The sequence below is a fragment of the Megascapheus bottae genome, chromosome 23 (genome assembly GCF_031878675.1).
Source record: "Megascapheus bottae isolate mThoBot1 chromosome 23, mThoBot2.hap1, whole genome shotgun sequence".
Taxonomy (NCBI): domain Eukaryota; kingdom Metazoa; phylum Chordata; class Mammalia; order Rodentia; family Geomyidae; genus Megascapheus; species Megascapheus bottae.
Window position 1 is genome coordinate 20,255,651 of NC_143531.1, and position 19,907 is coordinate 20,275,557.

Here is a 19,907-nt window from a genome sequence, read left to right on the forward strand (position 1 = left end):
TTACATTTCTCTCATTCCTGCTTTCATAGTAATCTAGAAGCTTAATGGTGGAAGGCAGCTTGAGAGTAGGCAATAACTTAAAAAAAAGTCTAAGCCATTTACTGATGGCTCACGCCTATAATCCCAGCCACTTGGGAGGCTAAGATTAGGAGGAGCACAGTCCTAGGCCATCCTGGGCATACGTGCAAGACAGAATCCTTTTCAATCAAAATCTGGGCACAATGGCTAGCACTGGTCATCCTAGCTAAGTGGGAAGCCAAGGTCAAGAGGTCAAAGTTCCAGGTCCCAGCTCAAGCAGAAAAGCCCGTTAGGATACATTTCAACAGAACAAGCAGGATGTGGTGGTATGTGCCTGCCATCTCACCTACAGTAAGAGGCTAAAGATAGGAGGATCAAGGTTCAAACATATTCTTGGGGATAAAAGCAAGGCAATACCTTGACAATAACCAATGTGAAAATGGCCAGAGGCATGGCTCAGTGGCAAATTCAAGGCCTTGGGCTTAAACCCTAGTACTGCCAAAAGAAAAGCTAGCTGAGCCTAGTGGTTCACATTTGTGTTTCTAGTTACATGGGAGGCAGAAATTAAGAGAAGATAGATCATGGTTCAAAGACAGCACAGGCAAAAAGTTCAAAAGACCCTTTCCTCAACCAATAGCTTGGAAGGGTAGAACACACATATCACATTAACTATGGGAGGAAGAGAAAGTAGCAGGATAGTGGTTGATACCTTCCCAGACAATAAGCAAGGGCCTAAATCAAAAATAACCAGAGCCAAAAAGGATTGGAGGCTCTGGCTCACACAGTAGAGTGGCGTCTAGGAAGCACAAGGTCCTGAATTCAAACTCCAGTATTATCACAGAACCAAACAACAAACTCCTGAAGAACAAAGCAAAAGCTTGCTCAGGAACACGCAGCTACAGCCCTGCCTCTTGCTCATCTTCCCCTGTGAGAACACGAGCAGAAATAACCATAGCTCCCATCATCTGTCCCCAGGGGAAAGGGTGAGGAGAACTGTCACTGTCCAAAAGCAATGCACTGGTCCTGGCCAATTCCACGTTCAAGTTAGATAACACAGCATGTATTTCGTGTTACTTTACCAGCTGCAAGAGCCAAGCAATGCCAGTTGCCACAGGAAACTTGTAATATGGTCTGCTGGTTCAGCTTCTGTATTAATCTGAAACAGAAGAGGCTTTCTTAAACCGTGCATATTTACCAGAAGTGCATATTTACCAATTAACTGAAACATTCCTAGTAAGTAATTTCTATACATTACATCGTCTTGCCTTAAAAGACTTCCAAATATCTAATGGCTAACCTTACATGACAAAATTCTAATAGGGCTTTGGGTAACCTGCCTCTTAGCTATTTACTCTTGACCTCCCCCAGTCCTGAGGATTTGAACTCAGGCTTGCTTTGTCAGCACTGTATCATTCAAGCCTGTGTGTTATTTATTCTTCAAACAAAACCCAAAAACACTCCTGTATCTCTGACGCACTGCTACAATCTTACTTCTGGCTTCCATCATTCCCAAATCAGGAAGGGATGTGATCCCATACAATTCCTAAAATCCTTGGAATTTAATGTCTTTATATGTGACAATGAGCTAATTAATGGCTGACAGCCCCTCCAGAGCTTCAGGATAGGGAAGATTATCAGAAAGATCTAGACAGGATTCAAGGGTTGAGAGGTTCATTCCCACCCTTACCTTCTGGGGAAGGTAGATCATGAATGACACATAGGCAATGAACTGAAATTACAGGGTTTGGGGAACTTTTAGGTGGGGGCGGTGTCCACAGAGGGCATGGTGATTCCTCGCCCTTTGTGTCTCTTCATCTACATCCTTCATAATCAACATGGAAAGTTAAGTATCTTCAGTTCTATGACCCACCTGAGTTAGGCAAACCAAAGGAGGGGTTTTAGGTGGCCCTGTTTGAACAGAAGTACTGGCAAAACAACCCACATTTATAAATGGCACAAAAGTCAAGGACAGGTAGACTGATTCTGCAGCCTGTGGGGTCCAACACCATCTCCAGAGACACAAGGTGAGAATTTAATTGAATTAGAGGATAGCATCCCAATTCTGCTCTTGCAGAATTGGTTCTTACTGATAGGGGACAGAAGTCCTTTCCCATCCCCGGGGTTCAGAAACCTTCCTTGTTGATTGTGATGTAAGAAGCATTTTGTTTTTCCAAGACACCCAGAGACAAATGGAATAAGTTACAGAAGCACTACGGCTCAAACATGGCTAGCACTCAAATGGCTTTCAAAATAAAGGCTAGGCCTTGATGTGGCAGTTTTATTTCTGGCTTACAACAGAGGGACATACTGTCACTTAAAGGGAATAATAAGCAGGAGAGAAAAAGCCATTCATTAAACAAAGTTGTACTGAATAGTGGAAGGGCTGGGCACTCAGTAACAAGCCTTGTAAGAATTAATACTTGCATACTGCCAACTAGAGCTTATGGCTTTGAACTAAAAATAGCATTAAAGAAAGACTCCCATGGGAAGGGAATATGGCACTTTCGCAGAACAAAAGAATAGGAAGTAAATGAGGGAACCAAAGGGATTGCCTCTTTAATCACTAGGCGCCCTCAATAAAATAAGACACCACTCTCAAAAAGCCCATCTGAAGGTAATTTCAATATTGGGGGCATTTTCATTATGGTAAAGCATCTATTAGGTTTTAGCTAAATCACCTTTTTCTTCAAACATGAACAAAACAGCCCATGATCAAATCAGAGTTGTGACTGAAAAAATAGACTTGAATATTTACAACTTTTGTGACAAGTGCCATAACAGTATAGACACAGCAGTGGCAAGAAGGAAATAGCAATTAAATAAAGGAAACGGAACAAACTCATGGAGTCTACCAAAGCAAGAGCAGGAAGAGATTTGTTTGAATAATTGGCGTTTGAATCTCATATTCCTTTCTATGACATACTTACCTGGGCACTGCCACAGAATCCTCAGTTGTCATGAGTCCTAGCTGGCCGTCACTCCCTGCACCCCAAGAAAACAGCTGACCCCTGTCACTGAGGGCCAGACTATGAGACTCGCCACAGGCCACATGAATGATGTGCTGGTCTGCCAAAGCTCCAATTTGTTCTGAAACAGATCAAAGCACAGAAAGGAAATACAACCTGGAAACAGATAATCCAAGAATGATCTTCTGAATCAATATTGTGGTAAAGCAGTAGCAAAAGAGCTCGGGGACAGCGCCCATGCCCTAAGTTCCAACCCCAGGGCCAGCATACATACGAGAAAGAATTATCTCTTCTCTAATAAATACATATTTTAGGCAGCCCTGGTGAAAATGATGCCTTTATACCATCTCCCACCTCAAAGAGTAGCTAGCTGTTCCAGCTACTCTGGCACCATCTCCCAGAGACACTAGCATGTTTCTTGTGTTGTAGCTCTAAGAAGAGTACATTCAGTGCATACGAAACACGGTAGAGTAATAAAAGATAACGTCTCCAAAAGCACAGAGTAACTTCCCAGCAAAATAATCCTTTAAAAAGAAAATTTACAGAATGCTGGTAGAACCATAAAAAATCATGATCTTAAGGAAGACTGATGAGATACAAGAGAATACAAACAATTGCATGAAATCTGGAAAACAGTTTGTGATGTCACTGAAAAACTCAGTAATAAACATCATAAAATAGAACCAAATAGAAATCTTGCAGCTACAAAAAATAAGTGGATAAAATTATATATATATATATATATATATATATATAAGTGAGAGCCACAACAGACTATATGAAGTGGAACATTTGACAATAGATCACTGATTTTACCCAGCTGGAGTAGAAGAGACAGAGACAGAGACAAAGAGACAGAGACAGATAGAGGAAGGAAGGGAGAAAAAGAGGGAGGGAGGGAGGGAGGGAGGAAGGGAGGGAGGGAGGGAGGAAGGAAGGAAGGAAGGAAGGAAGGAAGGAAGGAAGGAAGGAAGGAAGGAAGGAAGGAGAGAGGAGGGGACAGGAGGAGGAAAAAGGAGAAGGAAAAGTAAAGGGGAAGAAGGAGGAGGAGGAGAAGGAGGAGGGAAGAGGAGGAGGATTTTTTGCTGGATAGAGTGCTACTCTGGGATTTCTCTCAGTACTTTGAAAACGCTGTCACTTCCCATGGCCTCCCTCTCAGACATGGAGCTTCCTTAGTCTGCAGACATACATGCGGATGCCTACAGTGAGCAGCTCATTAAGAACCCACCTCTCTCTCAGAGCTCCCCTGTCCATAAGCACAGCATGACTGCCCGTTCCTATCTTTAGTTTTCAGAGGCCTGATAGTGATGGGTGTGGTCTGAGTTTTCCCCAAGTGTTATCACGCATGAGCTCGCTGGGCTTCTACCAATCCAGCGAGCTCTGAGCCATGAGCTTCCTTCATCACATCCTTTGTCCTCTTCTGAGACTCCAGTGACATAAACGCTGGACCTTCTGTTCTGGTCCCCCAGGTCGCCCAGTGGTTTTCACTCTCTCTTGTTCAGATTGTGTCATTTCTTTTCATCCATCTTCCAATTTTGCCAGTTCATCCTTCTATCACATGTCCTCCTGAGGACATTCGAGTGTTCTTTGTTTCCATGGCTACTTTGACATCTTTGTCAGATAGCTCCAACATCTATGCCAACCCCCCCAACCCCATCCACACACACACTGGCATCCACTATTCTCCTGCTCCCTAGCTTTTCAAATGCTGACTTAGTTTGCCTTGTATCATAAGCATTTTGAATATTACATTGTGCGATCTGAGTCTTCACATTAAAACCCACTTCTGGGAAGCTAACCGTGTGGCTTTTGTTTCCACAGCCTCTGCAGTGTCCCCAACATGAGTCCTGTATGCTGCACCCGGGAAGCAGGTGAGTTGGTGGTCCACCAGTAAGTGTGTGCTACAAAGAATAAGACCCTGGGGTGACAGCAGGTATGCACAGCTGTGCAGCCGCTTTCTCAGCTCTCTTCTCAGCACTGTCAGGCTTCCTGGGGCGAGGCCTCTGTAGCCCCATGACTTGCTACTTCTGCAGCTGCACCAGACCACCAAGACAAATGGCAAGAAGGTAGAGAGAGGAAGAAATGGTTACCATTACTTTGCTGCTAATTTACGGGGGCTCTGAATTCTGGTCCTCTTCCTCAATGCATCTGCCACTGTTTCCATTTCCGAGATCAATAAACAACTGCTCCGGGCGTTCTGCCTAGGCCTTGCAGTTACACTCAACAGGAGACCCCAGAAAAATGCACTTACCCATCCTTCCCAGAAATGGAAACTCAGAGCCAGATTTAGAAAGAGAAATAAAATGACATGCTTTTTTCTTCCCATTCCATGGAGTTTTCTTATTAATATCAGCGGGAAAACAAGTCCCCAAATTTTATTCAACTTGCCTATATAAAACAAATCAAAGGCATAGCTTCCCTAATAAATACTTCCAAAACTAAAAGTGTTTTGCATCTTCCTACATGGCAACCAATAGCTGTACACTTGAAGGGGGGTGGTGTCTTTGAACGGGTGATGTTTTCAATTAGCTGAGCACATCCTACGTTTACTTGCTAATTCCAAACAATCAGTATATCAAAGCTTTTAAACCAAAAAGTAAGAGATTAGTTATGATAGTTCATCTCAGGTAGCCTTAACCTTGGACTTAATACACATACACACACACACATACACGCACACACACACTATGAGCAATGTTTCTGACATTATTTCCTCTTTAAGTCGTGTACTTGCAGATGCTGTACGCTAGGTCCTCTGTGGTTGCTGAGGGTTCTCTACACATACATTCTATAAACTTGAATAGTTAAATAAATTCTCTAGTTTGAGATTACAGAAATCCTACTCCCCTTGAGCACAAACTACAAAATAAATCCTAGTCCCCTCAAGCTCAGCTCCCATGCTACTGTGCCAGCTGATCTATCCTTCACAGCGTTCCCCCTCCCCCCTCCCCCCTCCCCCCCCCCCCCCCCCGGGCCCCTGCCCCTACAGCCTGTTTGGAGGCCTTCAAGAACTAGAGGCAAAGCTTCAAGTAGACTGTCTCACACATCTTCATGCAAGACTGAACCATAAAAAAAAAAAAAGCTCACTAACTGTAGAAAGTCCTTAATCAAAGCATGAAGGTCACACTTAAGATGTCTTTCATGCCTGTTACCAAAGAACTGGCAGTGCTATAATTTACATTCAAAAGGGAGAAAAGAAAAGCCAGGTATTTCCTAACCTGTAAGGAAACTCAATGGACATTGCAAACCATCATTGTTTTGGAAGGAAATGGAGAAATTCATACATTTGCAAAAGATACATGAACAAAGGAGAGATAAGACCAAGACAGATCCAGTTAGAAAATAAATTAATCTAACATAAATAGAATGTCCATTCCCACCCAGACTGAAAAATCCACCCTTCCCAACTTGCACTACAGGCTACACTTAGCCATTGGCACTATTTGCTTTCTTGGAGCTAAAATATTTTTAACTTTGGCCTCTTTGGAAAGCAGCCAATACCCACAGACCAACCCAGAAGAACATAAAAAGCCTTCTATCCTAAGTCACAAATACACACTAAGGATCTGACATACTTAAACTATAAAATTACAACAAAATACTTAGTGCTGGGATCCTTTTCAAAGGGTCCTTGTGTTTGATTTCACATTTAAATTATGGCAAATTTAAAAATCAACTTTTATTAAATCAAAAGGCATATGGATGAGTTTTGTAGATTTTTAGGGGGAAAATGTAAGGAAAATGGTTAAATTGAGTTACAAGTTCATATGGAGAAGTGGCTCAAGTGGTCGAGGACCCAGGCAAGCACAAGCCTGAAACTATCAAAGAAAAAAAAATCCATACTATATCTCTAGAAGAAGTAACTAAGTAGATACCAAATATTAATATACTACTAATAGTAAACTACTTATTAATATACTACTAAAGCATTATGACTACATATTTTTGTATTTTGAACAATGAATTTCTACCAATACATCCTATAGAAATAGTATAAAATCATAATGTATTAATAATGCATTACTTTACTATTAACAAGGAAAAAATAAGAACTATACTGATACTTTATTCTATACAATTAAATTTACAATCATGTAAAAGGCTAATGTAGGGTTGGGGATGGAGCTCAGTGGCAACAGGCTGCAGAAGAGTCAGTCCTCAGAACCACAATAACAACTAAAAGACCACTATAGATGTGCATGAACATCATTACCCTTGGAAATTATTCCTGACCGAGTAAATGGAAAAGTCATTACAAAGTGGTGTTTTGTAATAGAACCTCATTTTTAAAACATGGGATTTTTTTTCCCTTCAGAACAATTATTGAGAGCAGGAGCCAATGGCTCACACCCGTAATCCTAACTACTTAGGAGGCTCAGATCTAACAATCACATTTTGAAGTCAGCCTGGGCAGGAAAATCTATGAGTTGCTTATTTCCAATTAACTATCAGAAAACTGGAAGTGCAGTTGTGACTCAATGTGGTAGAGGATTAGCCTTGAGCAACAAAGCTCAGGGACAATGCTCAGGCCCTGAGATCAAGCCCCAGACTGATAAAAAAAAAAAAAAGGAAAAAATCATTGTAAGAATACAAACGAATGTTATCCCAGTGGCTTTTGTTCAAGGTGGCAGAAGCGTGACCAAAAAATATGTACAGCTTCCCAGTGTGGGATTCTTTTCAGTTAAGATTTTTGAACAACTTCTGCACTACTTTCCTATTCACACTTCAGTTACTCACAACCTTTTCATTCAGTGTGACTGGACAACAGGAAGCCACCTGGAAGTCAGAAGTTGGCTCTTCTGACAAGTTTAAGCTCCATACGACTTAAGATAATATCTCTACACATCAACATGTGTGTGTATACCTACACACACATATATATACACGTGTATATATACACATATAAATTAGTCACATTTAATAACTGTGAAAGTCTCAGTTGGATATGCTGCTTTAAAACCCCACTATAAATAGAAAGACAGAAAAAAACTTTTATTAATTTTAAGAAACTTTTCAAGTACCCACCAGTGGATAGATAAGTAACAAAATGTGATATAACTATAAAGCATACTGGACAATAAAAAAGGACTTAAGTACTCATATATGCCACAAAATGTGCCTTAAAAAATTATGCTGAAGCTGGGCACAGTGGCTCACACCTGTAATCCTAGCTACTCAGGAGGCTGAGATCTGAGGATCAAGGTTCAAAGCTACCTCAGGCACAAAAGGTCCTGAGACTTTTTTTTTCTAGTCCTGGGGCTTAAGCCAGTGCTCTGGGCCTGAGCTCTGTCCTTGGGCTTTTTCCTCAAGGCTAGTGCCCTGCCACTTGGGCCACAGCATCACTTCCAGCTTTTCTATGTATGTGGTACCGAGGAATCGAACCCAGGTCATTGTGCATGCTAGGAAACACTCTACCACTAAGCCAAACTCCCAGCCTAGACCTGAGACTCTTATCTCCAATTAACCTCTAGAAAACAGGAAGTGGGGCTTGACCAGGCAGAGTTCAAGCTCCATGACCCGCCAAAGAAAAAAATTTCTTTTGCTAAAGAAGAGAAAAAGAATTCAGTCACAGAAAACTGTTACAACACTCCAAGGACACAAAATGTCCAGGACAGATGGAGCGACAGTCAGAAAGTATATCAGTGGTTGTTCAGGGGAAAAAGTGAGGGATTGCTAATGAGTAAGGGGCCACTTAGGGGGAATAAAAATGGCCTAAACATTGACTATGATAATGCTTATACAACTCTGTGTATATACTTTTAAATGCATTGAACTGCACACATGAAGTGAGTAAAGTCTATGTTATGCAAATTATATGTTAATAAAGTTGTCATTAAACACAGAGATTTCTTCATGAGGAAGATGATTCCACATTTGAGTCCACAGATATCCCAGCACTTCAAGTGCCACAAGGGCAATCAGAGTTCTCCTATTTTCAGAATGATTATAGTTTTAGCACTACAAATGTAACTTCATAAGCATTTGAGTAATCAAAAGGACATAATGTAGGATGTGAAACAATAAATCTGGGTCGGCAGTGCAACTGATTTCACCAATACTTCAGGCAATGCAGGTGCAGGAAGGCAGGTGGTTTCTGGGGTGAACTTTCTTCTCTCACAGGTGTGAGCCATGCAGAGCCTTATAGCCCCCCTGCAATACCTGTCAGCAGGAACCTTGAGCCTGCCTAGAGATGAAGCATAAAGCAGCCAGATGAAGGAAAACTCAAAGAAACATAGTTTTTTAAGGCATATTTTCAGTCATTTATTTAAAAAGACTTCTAGAAGTCACAGTTACTATGTGCCATACCACATTCTAGATGTTGGGAACATACAATTAATACTTTGATTTACAGGGAGCTTAAACAAATAAGGGATGTTGGAAGGGGAAAGGAAAAAGGTGAAGGGAGAGTGGAGTTGGAATATATGAGATCACACAGGGAGAAATGGTTTGGAAAGAGAGGGAAGGAAGGGGACAAATGAAAAATATAGGGGAGTAAAAGGAGACATTTTAATAAGGTGAGGCATAAGCAGAGACTGGAAGTGAAAGCACCAGCCATGCAGAAACCAAAGGGAAGAAGAAGCAGGTTCTACAGAGAATGGGCTGCTTGTCTCACATTTAGAACTCTTCAGGGTTTTCAACACATCTTTCTAGTTATTATATTTATGTCTTTCACAGAACTGGAACTTATTTTTGAATACAGACCGAGCTAGGAATCTACAGTTTGCTTTGCCAGGTGCATGGCCAATCACACCAATCCCATTTATTGAATAACCCACCATGGTAGTTACTGGTTTTATCACATGCCTGACCAGCTTCTGCAGCCCTGCAGTGCTGACAGAGATCAGTCCTGCCCAGTGTCCTAAGAAGTCACGGCGCCCTAATAAACATACATATTACAAAGGTAAGTAGTGTACAGAATTCAGAGTTAAGAACATATCGTCAAGGAAAGGGAAACAACAATAAATGTGAAAGGGGACTAAAGTCTGGCCTCTAATGTGGGATCTGCCCTCGCCACAATGACCAGCCCAGAAGGAACACAGAGAAGACTAGCTACAATTGGGGAAGAATTTGTTTCCGCATCTCTGTCTTTCCTGTCCCTCAAACTCTCCAACTGCCAACCTGCTTTGAATATCACTGGCCAAAGTAAACAAAACACTACAGTCAACCCATGCTTCTTTCCTTCATCTGAAGGGAAAAGAAAATTTATTTTTTTACTTGTGGTGAGTGCTGCAAGACTGCTGTCTCTGGGTCTCATACCTTTGCTTTCTCTCTGGACATGGCTCCAGATCCCCAGTGCGTGGCACCAGGGATGAGCCACTTACATGCATAGTGGTCCCCTGTCTTCCTGGGCTCCCTATTTTCCCTTTCTGATAACTTCTGAGTTACAGGCAGAAGGCAGATCTCAGCCTCAGCCAGCGCAGTGTCCTTGATCTCACAACCACCAGCATCCTGCATGGACTAGACCAATGCCAAACCAGTAAGTGGAAAACCTCTTTCACATGATGGAGAGGACGCTGGTTTGTAGCAAATCGAGTCAAGGTAGAAAACAGGTTTTTCACTGTTAAGGGCTGGCTTCAGGCTCTTATTTGTATGGCTCTAGAGGAAGGAAGAAAAAGAACTTTATAACCCTCTACCTAGCCAAATAACCAACTCCCAAAACGTCAATAGGCTAATTGAGACTAGACTTCATAGAAAGTTCTCCAACATTCCCCTACTTTCACAAGGTAAATCACATTCCTTTTGAGAGTCCACGAGTCTCCATTCTAATAGCTAACATTATCAAAACAGAACAATTCATGAGGGAAAAAGGAATCTTTCAACATAACCTTAACAACCAGGTATGACGTCAGAGCTGACACCTGCTGATAAGGCACTTGAAAAATGAATACAGACTCAGTCTGGGTCAGTGAAAACCTCACAATCATACCAGTGTGCTAGAGAATCAGCAGGTAGAGTGAATCATCAGCACAAAGTTCCAGTCCCTGAGCTGAGAGGAAACCTCTAGGCACTCAGGAGTGTCCATCAGTGTGCTCAGATGAAGTGGTCCTACACATAGGTCCCCAGCGAGAGGAGGACATGGACACGATTAGCCTGGTATTCTGTTACTGGAAGCAGAAAGTATTCGGACCCATAATACTTCCCTCTTACAACAATAACAATTTTTAAAAAGCCAAGGATCAGACATGTCCAGATCCCATCCACAGCAAGCGGTTCACAGGCAGAAAGCAGCGCACAGAAAGGAAAGCCACTCACTGACCTTTCCATCCGAAGTGTTACCGCTCTCCAAGCCACCTGGATATCTAAGGTAACTGCCCACAGAATTTGGCTATGCTCTGTGTCCCTCTACTTAATATTTATTTGGAAGTTATGCATAATTAAAAATCATTTCATCTTAAAGTATTTGAAATAAAAACAATAAATAGCTTATGCCCTAGTTTCAGATCCTGTAGCTTCTCTATCTGCCTAACTATTGCCAAAACCCTTCAGGCTTCTTCAAGAACCAAGCAATAATCCTCAGTGTGCCTGCATAAAGAGTGGTGTGCTAAAGTGCCTCTTCTCTCTGTGATTCTCAGCAAGAAGGAAAGAGGTAATGTTAACTACACAGGAATAACAGGCATGGATGCCCATATGTGTATGATCATATAGTATTTTTATACTGTGACAATATATACAAGGTACATTTCTTTAGGAACAAGGAGATAAAAGACCAAAAGAATTAGAATAAGACTATCCTTCAAAATTAGAAATTGAACATTTGACCTCTCCCTTCACATTCCTAGTTTATAAAATGTTCCCTAACCCCTAAACTAGATCATTAGCTCATCCAGTATTAAGGGACCCTCTAAAAATAAAAATAATGTTGGGGTAGCAAAATCAAAACATTATACTGGAAAATATTAACACACATCGCTATTACTACCAATAACAAATAATAATAGCACTAATGGTACTATGCTGAAAATGAACTCTGGGGGGGATGGGAGGGAAAAGCTGGGCGACAGCAAGGCAAGGAGTGACATAGTTCAAAAAGAAATGTGCTCTATAGTTGACTTACGCAACTGTAACCCCTTTGTACATCACCTTTATAATAAATTTAAAAATGTTAAACAACAGTACTGTTGGCCCAGATGGAGAGCTACTGTATGCTTGTCATAATTCCAAATACATGACACAAGACTCGTTCAGCTGACACAATCCTAACAAGTTAATTATCATCCATATTTCATAACCAAGAAAGCTGACACCTAAGAAGTTAAGATCTTTCCCAGAGTCTCAGAAGCTCCTGAGTGGCAAAGCCAGAATACCAACCTAGGCAGGGTGGCTCCAAGGTCCCTGCATTTACTCATTATCCTGCCTCCACTCATGAGCTTCTATTGCAAATTCAAGTTACTCACAGCAGTGAGTCAGCTGTTCTGATAGCTATGAATTGTCCCCCAACGATTCATGAGGCAGGATCTTGGCACTGTTGTGCAGTGGCGAAGGGATGGGGCCTGTTTAGTCCTACCTTTTACCAAAGCACACCTTGATCATATTTAGTGTTTAACTCGTAAATGAAAGTTACAAATTATACTTAGTGGCCAAGCTTATATCCTGTGGCTTCTCTGCAAAGGATGAAGTAGAAATGAACTATAAACAAACAAAAAAAAAACAGTTTGAAAATAAAATGCCATTTGTAGGGGTTTTTTTTAATCTGTCTGAGGTTAAAAAGATGTTCCGCAGTCAAAATCCTGAAGTTACTGAAGACAGCATGCTCATCTCCAAACAAAACTTGAATGCAAGACTCCACCTAGGTTGGCAATACCAGAGCCATGCAGTAGACACATCAGCTGGCCATTCAGTAGATACGTCAGCTGGCCTCTTGCCTGCCTCAAGATGGAAGCCACTGTGTTACTTATTTAAAAGACAGGAGGATGAGTATCACACACAGAAAATGGTAACTTATGACTAAGATGCTGGTGGGAAAGCTATTCCTGTTCCTTAGCCCACTGAACCACGAGGCCACTTGCTCAGCCACCAGAGAGGGCCAGATCTAACTGTGGGCTTCATTCCTAACAGCTTCACCATGCTCGTGAAGGATTTTCAGCCTTCCAGACGATCCCCCTTCCTGAGGAGGAAGCAACAAGGCCCTAACAACTGCAAGGTGGAGATCTGAACATTTCCCAGGGTGCCTTCCGTCTGTTGGAGCAGAGTTGTGCACTTCAATAACAGGAAGTCATTACTGGGTTTCTTCTATTTCCTCTCAGCTCAGCTAGTTTGCTTTCCACCAAGACTTGATTGGCAAAACCATTAACCTCGTCTTTCAAGCAAACTGCAGAGCTAGGTGAAAATATTACTTCCACCATTGGCAGCAACCTCTGTTAGGCCTTTGGAGGTTCTTCTGCCCTCTATCCCTCATTTATCAAACAGCAGGGGAGCTGTTACATATGGTGATAGGCATTGTGGAAATATTTAGACTGAATACAAAAGGGGATTGAACTGGACTAAATTATGTACAAGAAAGACTATCTCGGGAAGAAATAAAAAGAATCAATCATAGATATGAATCTGGCAGAGTTTCACAGCAATGTAAGGACTACTTACAAATGATTGCTCTTGGGGTTTGCTACCAAAAAAAAAAGTTTCCTAGCTAAGAATTTTTAAAACTTAAGCAGAGTCAAATTAGATTCCATTAATTATACCCACCACAGTTTTGCCTACTGCAGATAGGAGGAAGAAAGGTCAGAGAATGCTTAATGAGTTCAGACATGCCTAGTGACATGACATGATTAGGTTATGCCAAAACCCCAACACTGGAAGGCCAAGAGAGCATGGGTGGCAAAGGTATACTGTCCACTTAGCACATGTGCACATAGAGTGCCTACATGAAGCTGGATGAAAATGAGTCATCTCAGGGGAAATGTGGAAATTATTTGGCACACTAGTTCCTATTTTAGCATAATAAAAGAAAATTTACACTTAATTGTCAGTTATAAGACACTTATAAAAATATCCTTTAGAAAGAAAATCTCATGTTTTATTAGCATTTATTTTTTATTAGCATTTATTTGCTAATAAAGCATGAGATTTTGGGGCCTAGGTGTTTGGCCTCGTGGTAGAATGCTCGCCTAGCATGCACAAAGACCTGGGTTTGATATGCAGAAAAAGCCGGAAGTGACACTGTGGCTCAGTCTACTCACAGGCAGAGGTCTGAGGATCACAGTTTGAAGCCTGCCAGGGCTGTGAAGACCAGGAGATGCTTATTTACAATCTTGTCTACACAAAAGCCAGAAGTGGCACAATGGCTCAAGTGCTAACCTTGAGCAAAAGAAGCTCAGAAACAGTACTCAGGCCCAGAGTTCAAGCTCTAGGCTGAGCAAAAAATTGTTTTAAAAAAATGGGGGCAGGGGTAGGGCATGGGGCACAAGTCTTTCCATAATATCAGTTCTACAGAACTATGCCTTATGAACTTACGAGTTCATGTACAAATAAAGAAAAGTTATAACAAAGGATATGCAAAAGAACTACAGGCCAATACTTTATTTAAAGCTGGACCTTGAGTGTAGGTGCTTCTGAGAATTCCAGGCCTCTGCCCTAGGCCCAAGCACAAATGCATGAGTCATGCACTTGCCTAACCTAGAACCCTCGGCTACCTGACACACTGGGAAACAGCTAGGAGCACAGAACCAGCAGGTGCAGCATTTGACCAGTCCCTGAAATGCAACCCCCTCTTCTGCCATACACATCAGGGCACAGAGGGCAGAACTGTGAAGCAGGGAAAGGAGAGGCTGAGGAGAAGTGCAGTCTCCCAGGAGTGGACACGCAACAGAAAACTTGGATATTCTCAAGGAGGAAACCAGAGGGTCTCGATGACCTTCAAATCTTTGCAGAGAGCTTAATACCTCTGTTCTCCCTCTCTCCCTCTCTCTCTCTCTCTCTCTCTCTCTCTCTCTCTCTCTCTCTCTCTCTCTCTCTCTCTCTCTCTCTCTCTTTCTCTGTTTCTGAGTCTTTCTGTCTGTCTCTCTCTCTCTGTCTCTGAGTCTCTCTGTCTCTCTGTCTGTCTCTGAGTCTCTCTGTCTGTCTCTGTCTGTCTCTCTCTGTCTCTCTGTCTCTCTCTGTCTCTCTGTCTGTCTCACACATACACATACACACACACACACAATCAATCTATGCCCCAAATCAATCTATGCGCCTGTGGCTGCACCAGCTAGAGACAAAGCAAATCCACAAGCTGTAGACTGACAGCAGCTGCAAGCAGTGCGGTTAGTAGAGGATCTTCCTCCAACACTGTGCCCTCTAGAGACAGCTCAGACCCATTTCAGAAGGGAACGACAGCTTTTCTGTTTGGGGCAGTAGGGCCAGGTCAGCCTGGTGCTGACGCTGATTGTATGAGGAGTTACCTGTCCACAAACTATGGTAATATATTAGCTTTTGCTGACTGGGGGAACATGCATTAGCTCGTCACCTCCCCTCTCCCGGTCACTGATAGATCCACTTTCCTGTCAGAAGGGTCACAGTAGACACCAGGGTTCTCCACAGCAGACAAACAGCTGGAGTGGAAAGCCGCAGCAGCCTCCGCCGCAGATCCTAACAGGGCCCTGGTCATCACGGCAGAGCAGGCCGCACGAGCCCTCACCTGGCTTGTTGCCTTCCCTCTCGTGGCCCAGCTGGCCCTTGGTGTTGAGACCGCACGTGTAGACCTCCCCGTCTTCCAGCAGGAACACGGAGTGGTTTCCCCCGCAGGCTACTTCCTTGACGCCTCGGTCGGCTATGAATCCGCACACCTGTGGTTCAGCCACAATTCCTTGCAGGTTCGTGCTGATTCCTGGTTGGCCCAGAGACCAATAGCCCCAGCATAACATTGTTCGTATCCTTCAGGGAGTCATGTAGTCTAGAAGAGAGATTGGGGGAAAGTTTAATACAAGCATTGCAAAAAAAATGCTCTGAAAGAACTGTAAAGCAGGTGAAGTTAAAAGGGAAATGGCAGAGTAAAGAAGGGTAAACCACATAATCTGTTCCTATTGAATTCCCCAACTCACTCAACTGCCATTGCCTACACTAATTTCATTCTTCATTTCAATATTTCATGGTCTTTCCTTTCTCTTACAGAAAATTACATAAGCAACATTATGTGGCACTATACCTCTGTCAGTCTGCTAATAAGCATTTTATATTCTGAAGTGGATATATGACTCAAATGGCAAAGCACCAGCCTTTATGAAAAAGCCAGGTGAAAACATGAGCCCTGCAGTTCAACTCCAGCCCAAAATGGGGGCAGGGGGAACCTACAGGAGGAGCTAACTGGCTAAGAAGCCATAACTCTGTCTATGCAATCTGTAAACAACAGCTTTATTTCTATTAAAGAAAAATAACAGCAGCTTGATGATGGCAGGAGCAAAGAGAAACTGAAGGCAGAATACTGAAACAATACAATGACACTAATTTTTTTAAGGTAGAGGGAAAAGCAGGAGACCATGACTAAAGCACATTTAAAATTTTGGTTAACAATAGTTGTATCTAAGTATGGGGTAAAGTGTGGTATTTTGATATTTCATGGAATTATTAAGCAAGCTATTAATATATCCATCCTCTCACTTATCCTTTTTTTTTGTAGTTAAGAACATCAGAGCCAGACATGGTGGCTCATGCTTGTAATCTTAGCTACTCAGGAGGCTGAGATCTGAGGATCAAGGTTCCAAGCCAGCCTGGGCACAAAATGACCTAAGGTTATGATCTCCAATTAATCTCTAGAAAATGGGAAGTAGTGCTTGACCTGAAGAACTCAGGGACAGTGTCCAGGCTGAATTCAAGCCCTATAACCATCCCCCCCTAAAAAAAAAAAAAACAACATCAGAATCTCAGTTCTTCAGATTTGAAATACAGTTACCATTTGGTATCTAGGAGAGACTGGTACACACATGCACATCCACAGAAGTAATAAATGATGTTATGGTGCTACCTGTGAGTTCAGTGGTAATGGATCAATATCAGGGTATGTTCTAAAAAGGAAGAGGAAAAATGCCTACATGAAGCCACCCCAGAAAGTAACAAACAGGTAGAACATGAAGAATACATAACAATCATATAGCCAAGATGGACGAGTAACTACAAGGATGGCCTCATGAGATGATGACCTATGAAAAATACAAAAACATACAAGAGGGTACAGCAAGGGTGTGTGCTCAAAGCCGAAAACATTTCCTATCTCAATACCCAGGAGCAGAAATAAAATGCCAACTTGTCTCAACTTGTGTTTACAGAAATGTATAATTATTTGCAAAGTAGAATTATTTGTATGCAATGTGTTCTAGGCAGGGTGTCTAGACAGAGTACACATAATATGGGGTTATGTGTTGATGACTGACAAAAAATGTTTGGACGAGTGCCTTTCAGGAATGTTCACCTGAATCTGTGCAGAGGGGCCATAACCACTGATCTGGTCTCCATGAGAACTTTAGGGTGCGTAACTATAGAAGATAATGAGAGTCAACTATATGGATAGTAAATACATCACTTTCTGTTTTAAGTTTGTTGCCTGATAAATAGTACTAACAATTATGTTACTGAAAATAACAGCCACAAGAGGTTTTCTTTTTTCTTTTTCTTTTTTTTTTTTGCTGTTTTCATTTTCTTTTCTTTTTGTTCTTTTTGTTTATGTCATTGGGGATACAAGGGAAGGCACAGAAATGGAGGGACAAAGAGTAAACAAATACAGCATTGGTGCTCACTGGACAGTTAAAAATGAACTGTCAAACCTGTGGGTGGGGATGGGAGTGAAAAAAAACAGGGAGAGAACAAAGGAAGGAGTGACACTGTCCAAAAAGAAATGTGCTCTTTACCTGACTTATGTAACAGTAACCCCTTCACACCACCTTTATAATAACATTTTTTAAAAACAGCAAGGCTAGGTGCCTGTGGCTCATACCTGTTATCTTAGCAACTCAGGAAGAGATCTGAGGATCAAGGTTCAAAGCCAGTCCTGATGAGTAAGTCTTTGAGACACATTTCCAATTAATCACCAAAAAGCCAGAAGTAAAGCCATGGTTCAAGTGGTGGAAGACTAGCCTTGTGCATAAGAGATGAGGGATAATGCTCAGACCCTGAGTTCAAGCCCCATGACTGACAAAAAGGAAAATAAATAATAAAAAGAATGACTGCTCAAGAAAACTTTAAAAATCCTCCCCAACTGAGTTATAGTAAAGGACTCTTCAGGTGCTCAAATGAAATCTTCCAGCCAGGACCTGGGTGGCTCACACCTGTGATCCCAGCTACTCAGGAGGTCTGATATCTGAGGATCACAGTTCAAAGCCAGCCACACAGGAAAGTATGTAAGATTCTTATCTCCAATTAACCTCTCAACAACTGGAAGTGGAGCTGTGACTCAAAGTGGTAGAGTTCAAGCCTCACAACAGATAAAACAAAAACAAATAAATCTTCTTACCAAAATAATTAAACAGAAATAAATAAAATGTATCCCTCTGGGCTGTAAGCAGTAGTTTCTGCCTCTAACCTTTCTCAGGAGGCCAATATTGTGAGGATCACAATTTGAGGCCAGCCTGGGTATATAAAGTGACACTTCTACTTCACTAACTGGAGGATCCCAATATGAGCCTCGCCTTAAGCAAAAATGCAAGACTCTACCTGAAAAATAACAGTAAAAAGCATAGCTCAAGTGGTAGAGGATCTGCTTAGCAAGCATAAGACCTTGAGTTCAAATCCGGGTAGCACTCTCCCTGAAACCAATGACAGTCTTCTGAAAGGGTCCCAACCCTAATGGAGGATCATGGTCTATACCAGCACGACGCTCTACAGATGACAGTAGGAAACGCTAAACACAGCTAATTTTCAAGAGAGCAGTTAAGGGCATGAAAAGGAAGCCAGTGGTAAATTCAGCCTCTGCTTCATCTGGTTACTGTGAGTGGTGCAGTGGCCTGCACCACTGGACATTTTGACACTTGCCTTTGTGTCTACAGAGGCAGAATCTGATTTCCCTTCAAAGCACAGGCCTGCTAAAAAACCTCTAACTCCAGCAGCTGCCCAGCCCCTGCATTCCATCACAATATGAAGGAAGGGTGCCTCACAGTCAAAGGGCTGAACTTCCTCTTCCCCACATCCTGGCTGGGGTCGAGAGGGAGCATGCCTAACCATGGCCAGCCTGTGCCTCTTTCCTAAAATGGATGCAGGATAATGGAGTGAGCCTGTCACATAAGGGTGGCACCTGTCAGCTGCTGTGGTCAGCCCCTGCCCAGTGCTCCCGACTGAGACAGAGCAGTGCCTGAAGCTGGCTCCCTTCACCCCACAGGTGAGCATCAGCTCTGCCCAACTCCTCCCCTGCACTTCCACCACCACCAGGTCTTACACAAGTGGGAGCAAGTGGCTAGAAAGGTTGTGTGTGTGTGTGTGTGTGTGATTCTGGACAGGGGTGGATGGGGTATGCACTTTGGTCTCTTTCCCCAGTCCTAGTGAGCTGAATGCTAAAAGACAACCTCCACCTCCCCAACTTCAGTCTAAGCTCTGTGTACATGAACACACACGTGCACACACGTACACACACATCAACACATGTACACAGCAGCAACCTGGTACTGATTCTTCTTCCTTTGTCTGAAAGTCCCTGGAAGCTAAATGACATTCAGGCAGGACTTGTAATCTCATTTACAACAGAGATAAGCCTCCTTTCAAATAAGGCTTAGGAGCAGACACCTGAATGTATACGTGTATGTAGGGGTCTGTGTTTTCAAGAGCAGCATGGGCAGTGCCCAGGGCTTCTGTGCCTGGAAGGGACTCCCAAACCCATGCTAGAAACTTTTTGCAGTCAACCTAAATGCACAATTAACTCTAGAAACTAGAGTCACTCTAATGACAAGAATTTACCAAAAGCAGAAATGACATAAAAAGCAAACTTGGTATGCTATCTGTCCTCTCTCCCTTCCATTAGCTGAAGTT

At 42.4% G+C, this 19,907-nt stretch overlaps 1 protein-coding gene across 5 annotated transcripts in view; it reads right to left on the reverse strand.

The window, feature by feature from the left end:
• The window catches only part of Herc3 (HECT and RLD domain containing E3 ubiquitin protein ligase 3), a 65,284-nt gene extending 49,439 nt beyond the window's left edge, over positions 1–15,845 (reverse strand). For all 5 annotated transcript variants that reach the window (XM_090356817.1, XM_090356816.1, XM_090356815.1 and 2 more), the window contains exons 1-3: positions 15,598–15,845; positions 2,946–3,105; positions 1,098–1,174 (exon numbers count right to left, since the gene is read on the reverse strand). In XM_090356817.1, coding sequence (XP_090212943.1) covers positions 1,098–1,174; positions 2,946–3,105; positions 15,598–15,823 — 463 coding nt within the window. In that variant the 5' untranslated portion in view covers positions 15,824–15,845. The remainder of the gene's footprint in view (positions 1–1,097; positions 1,175–2,945; positions 3,106–15,597) is intronic.
• Between the last annotated feature and the right edge of the window lie 4,062 nt (positions 15,846–19,907).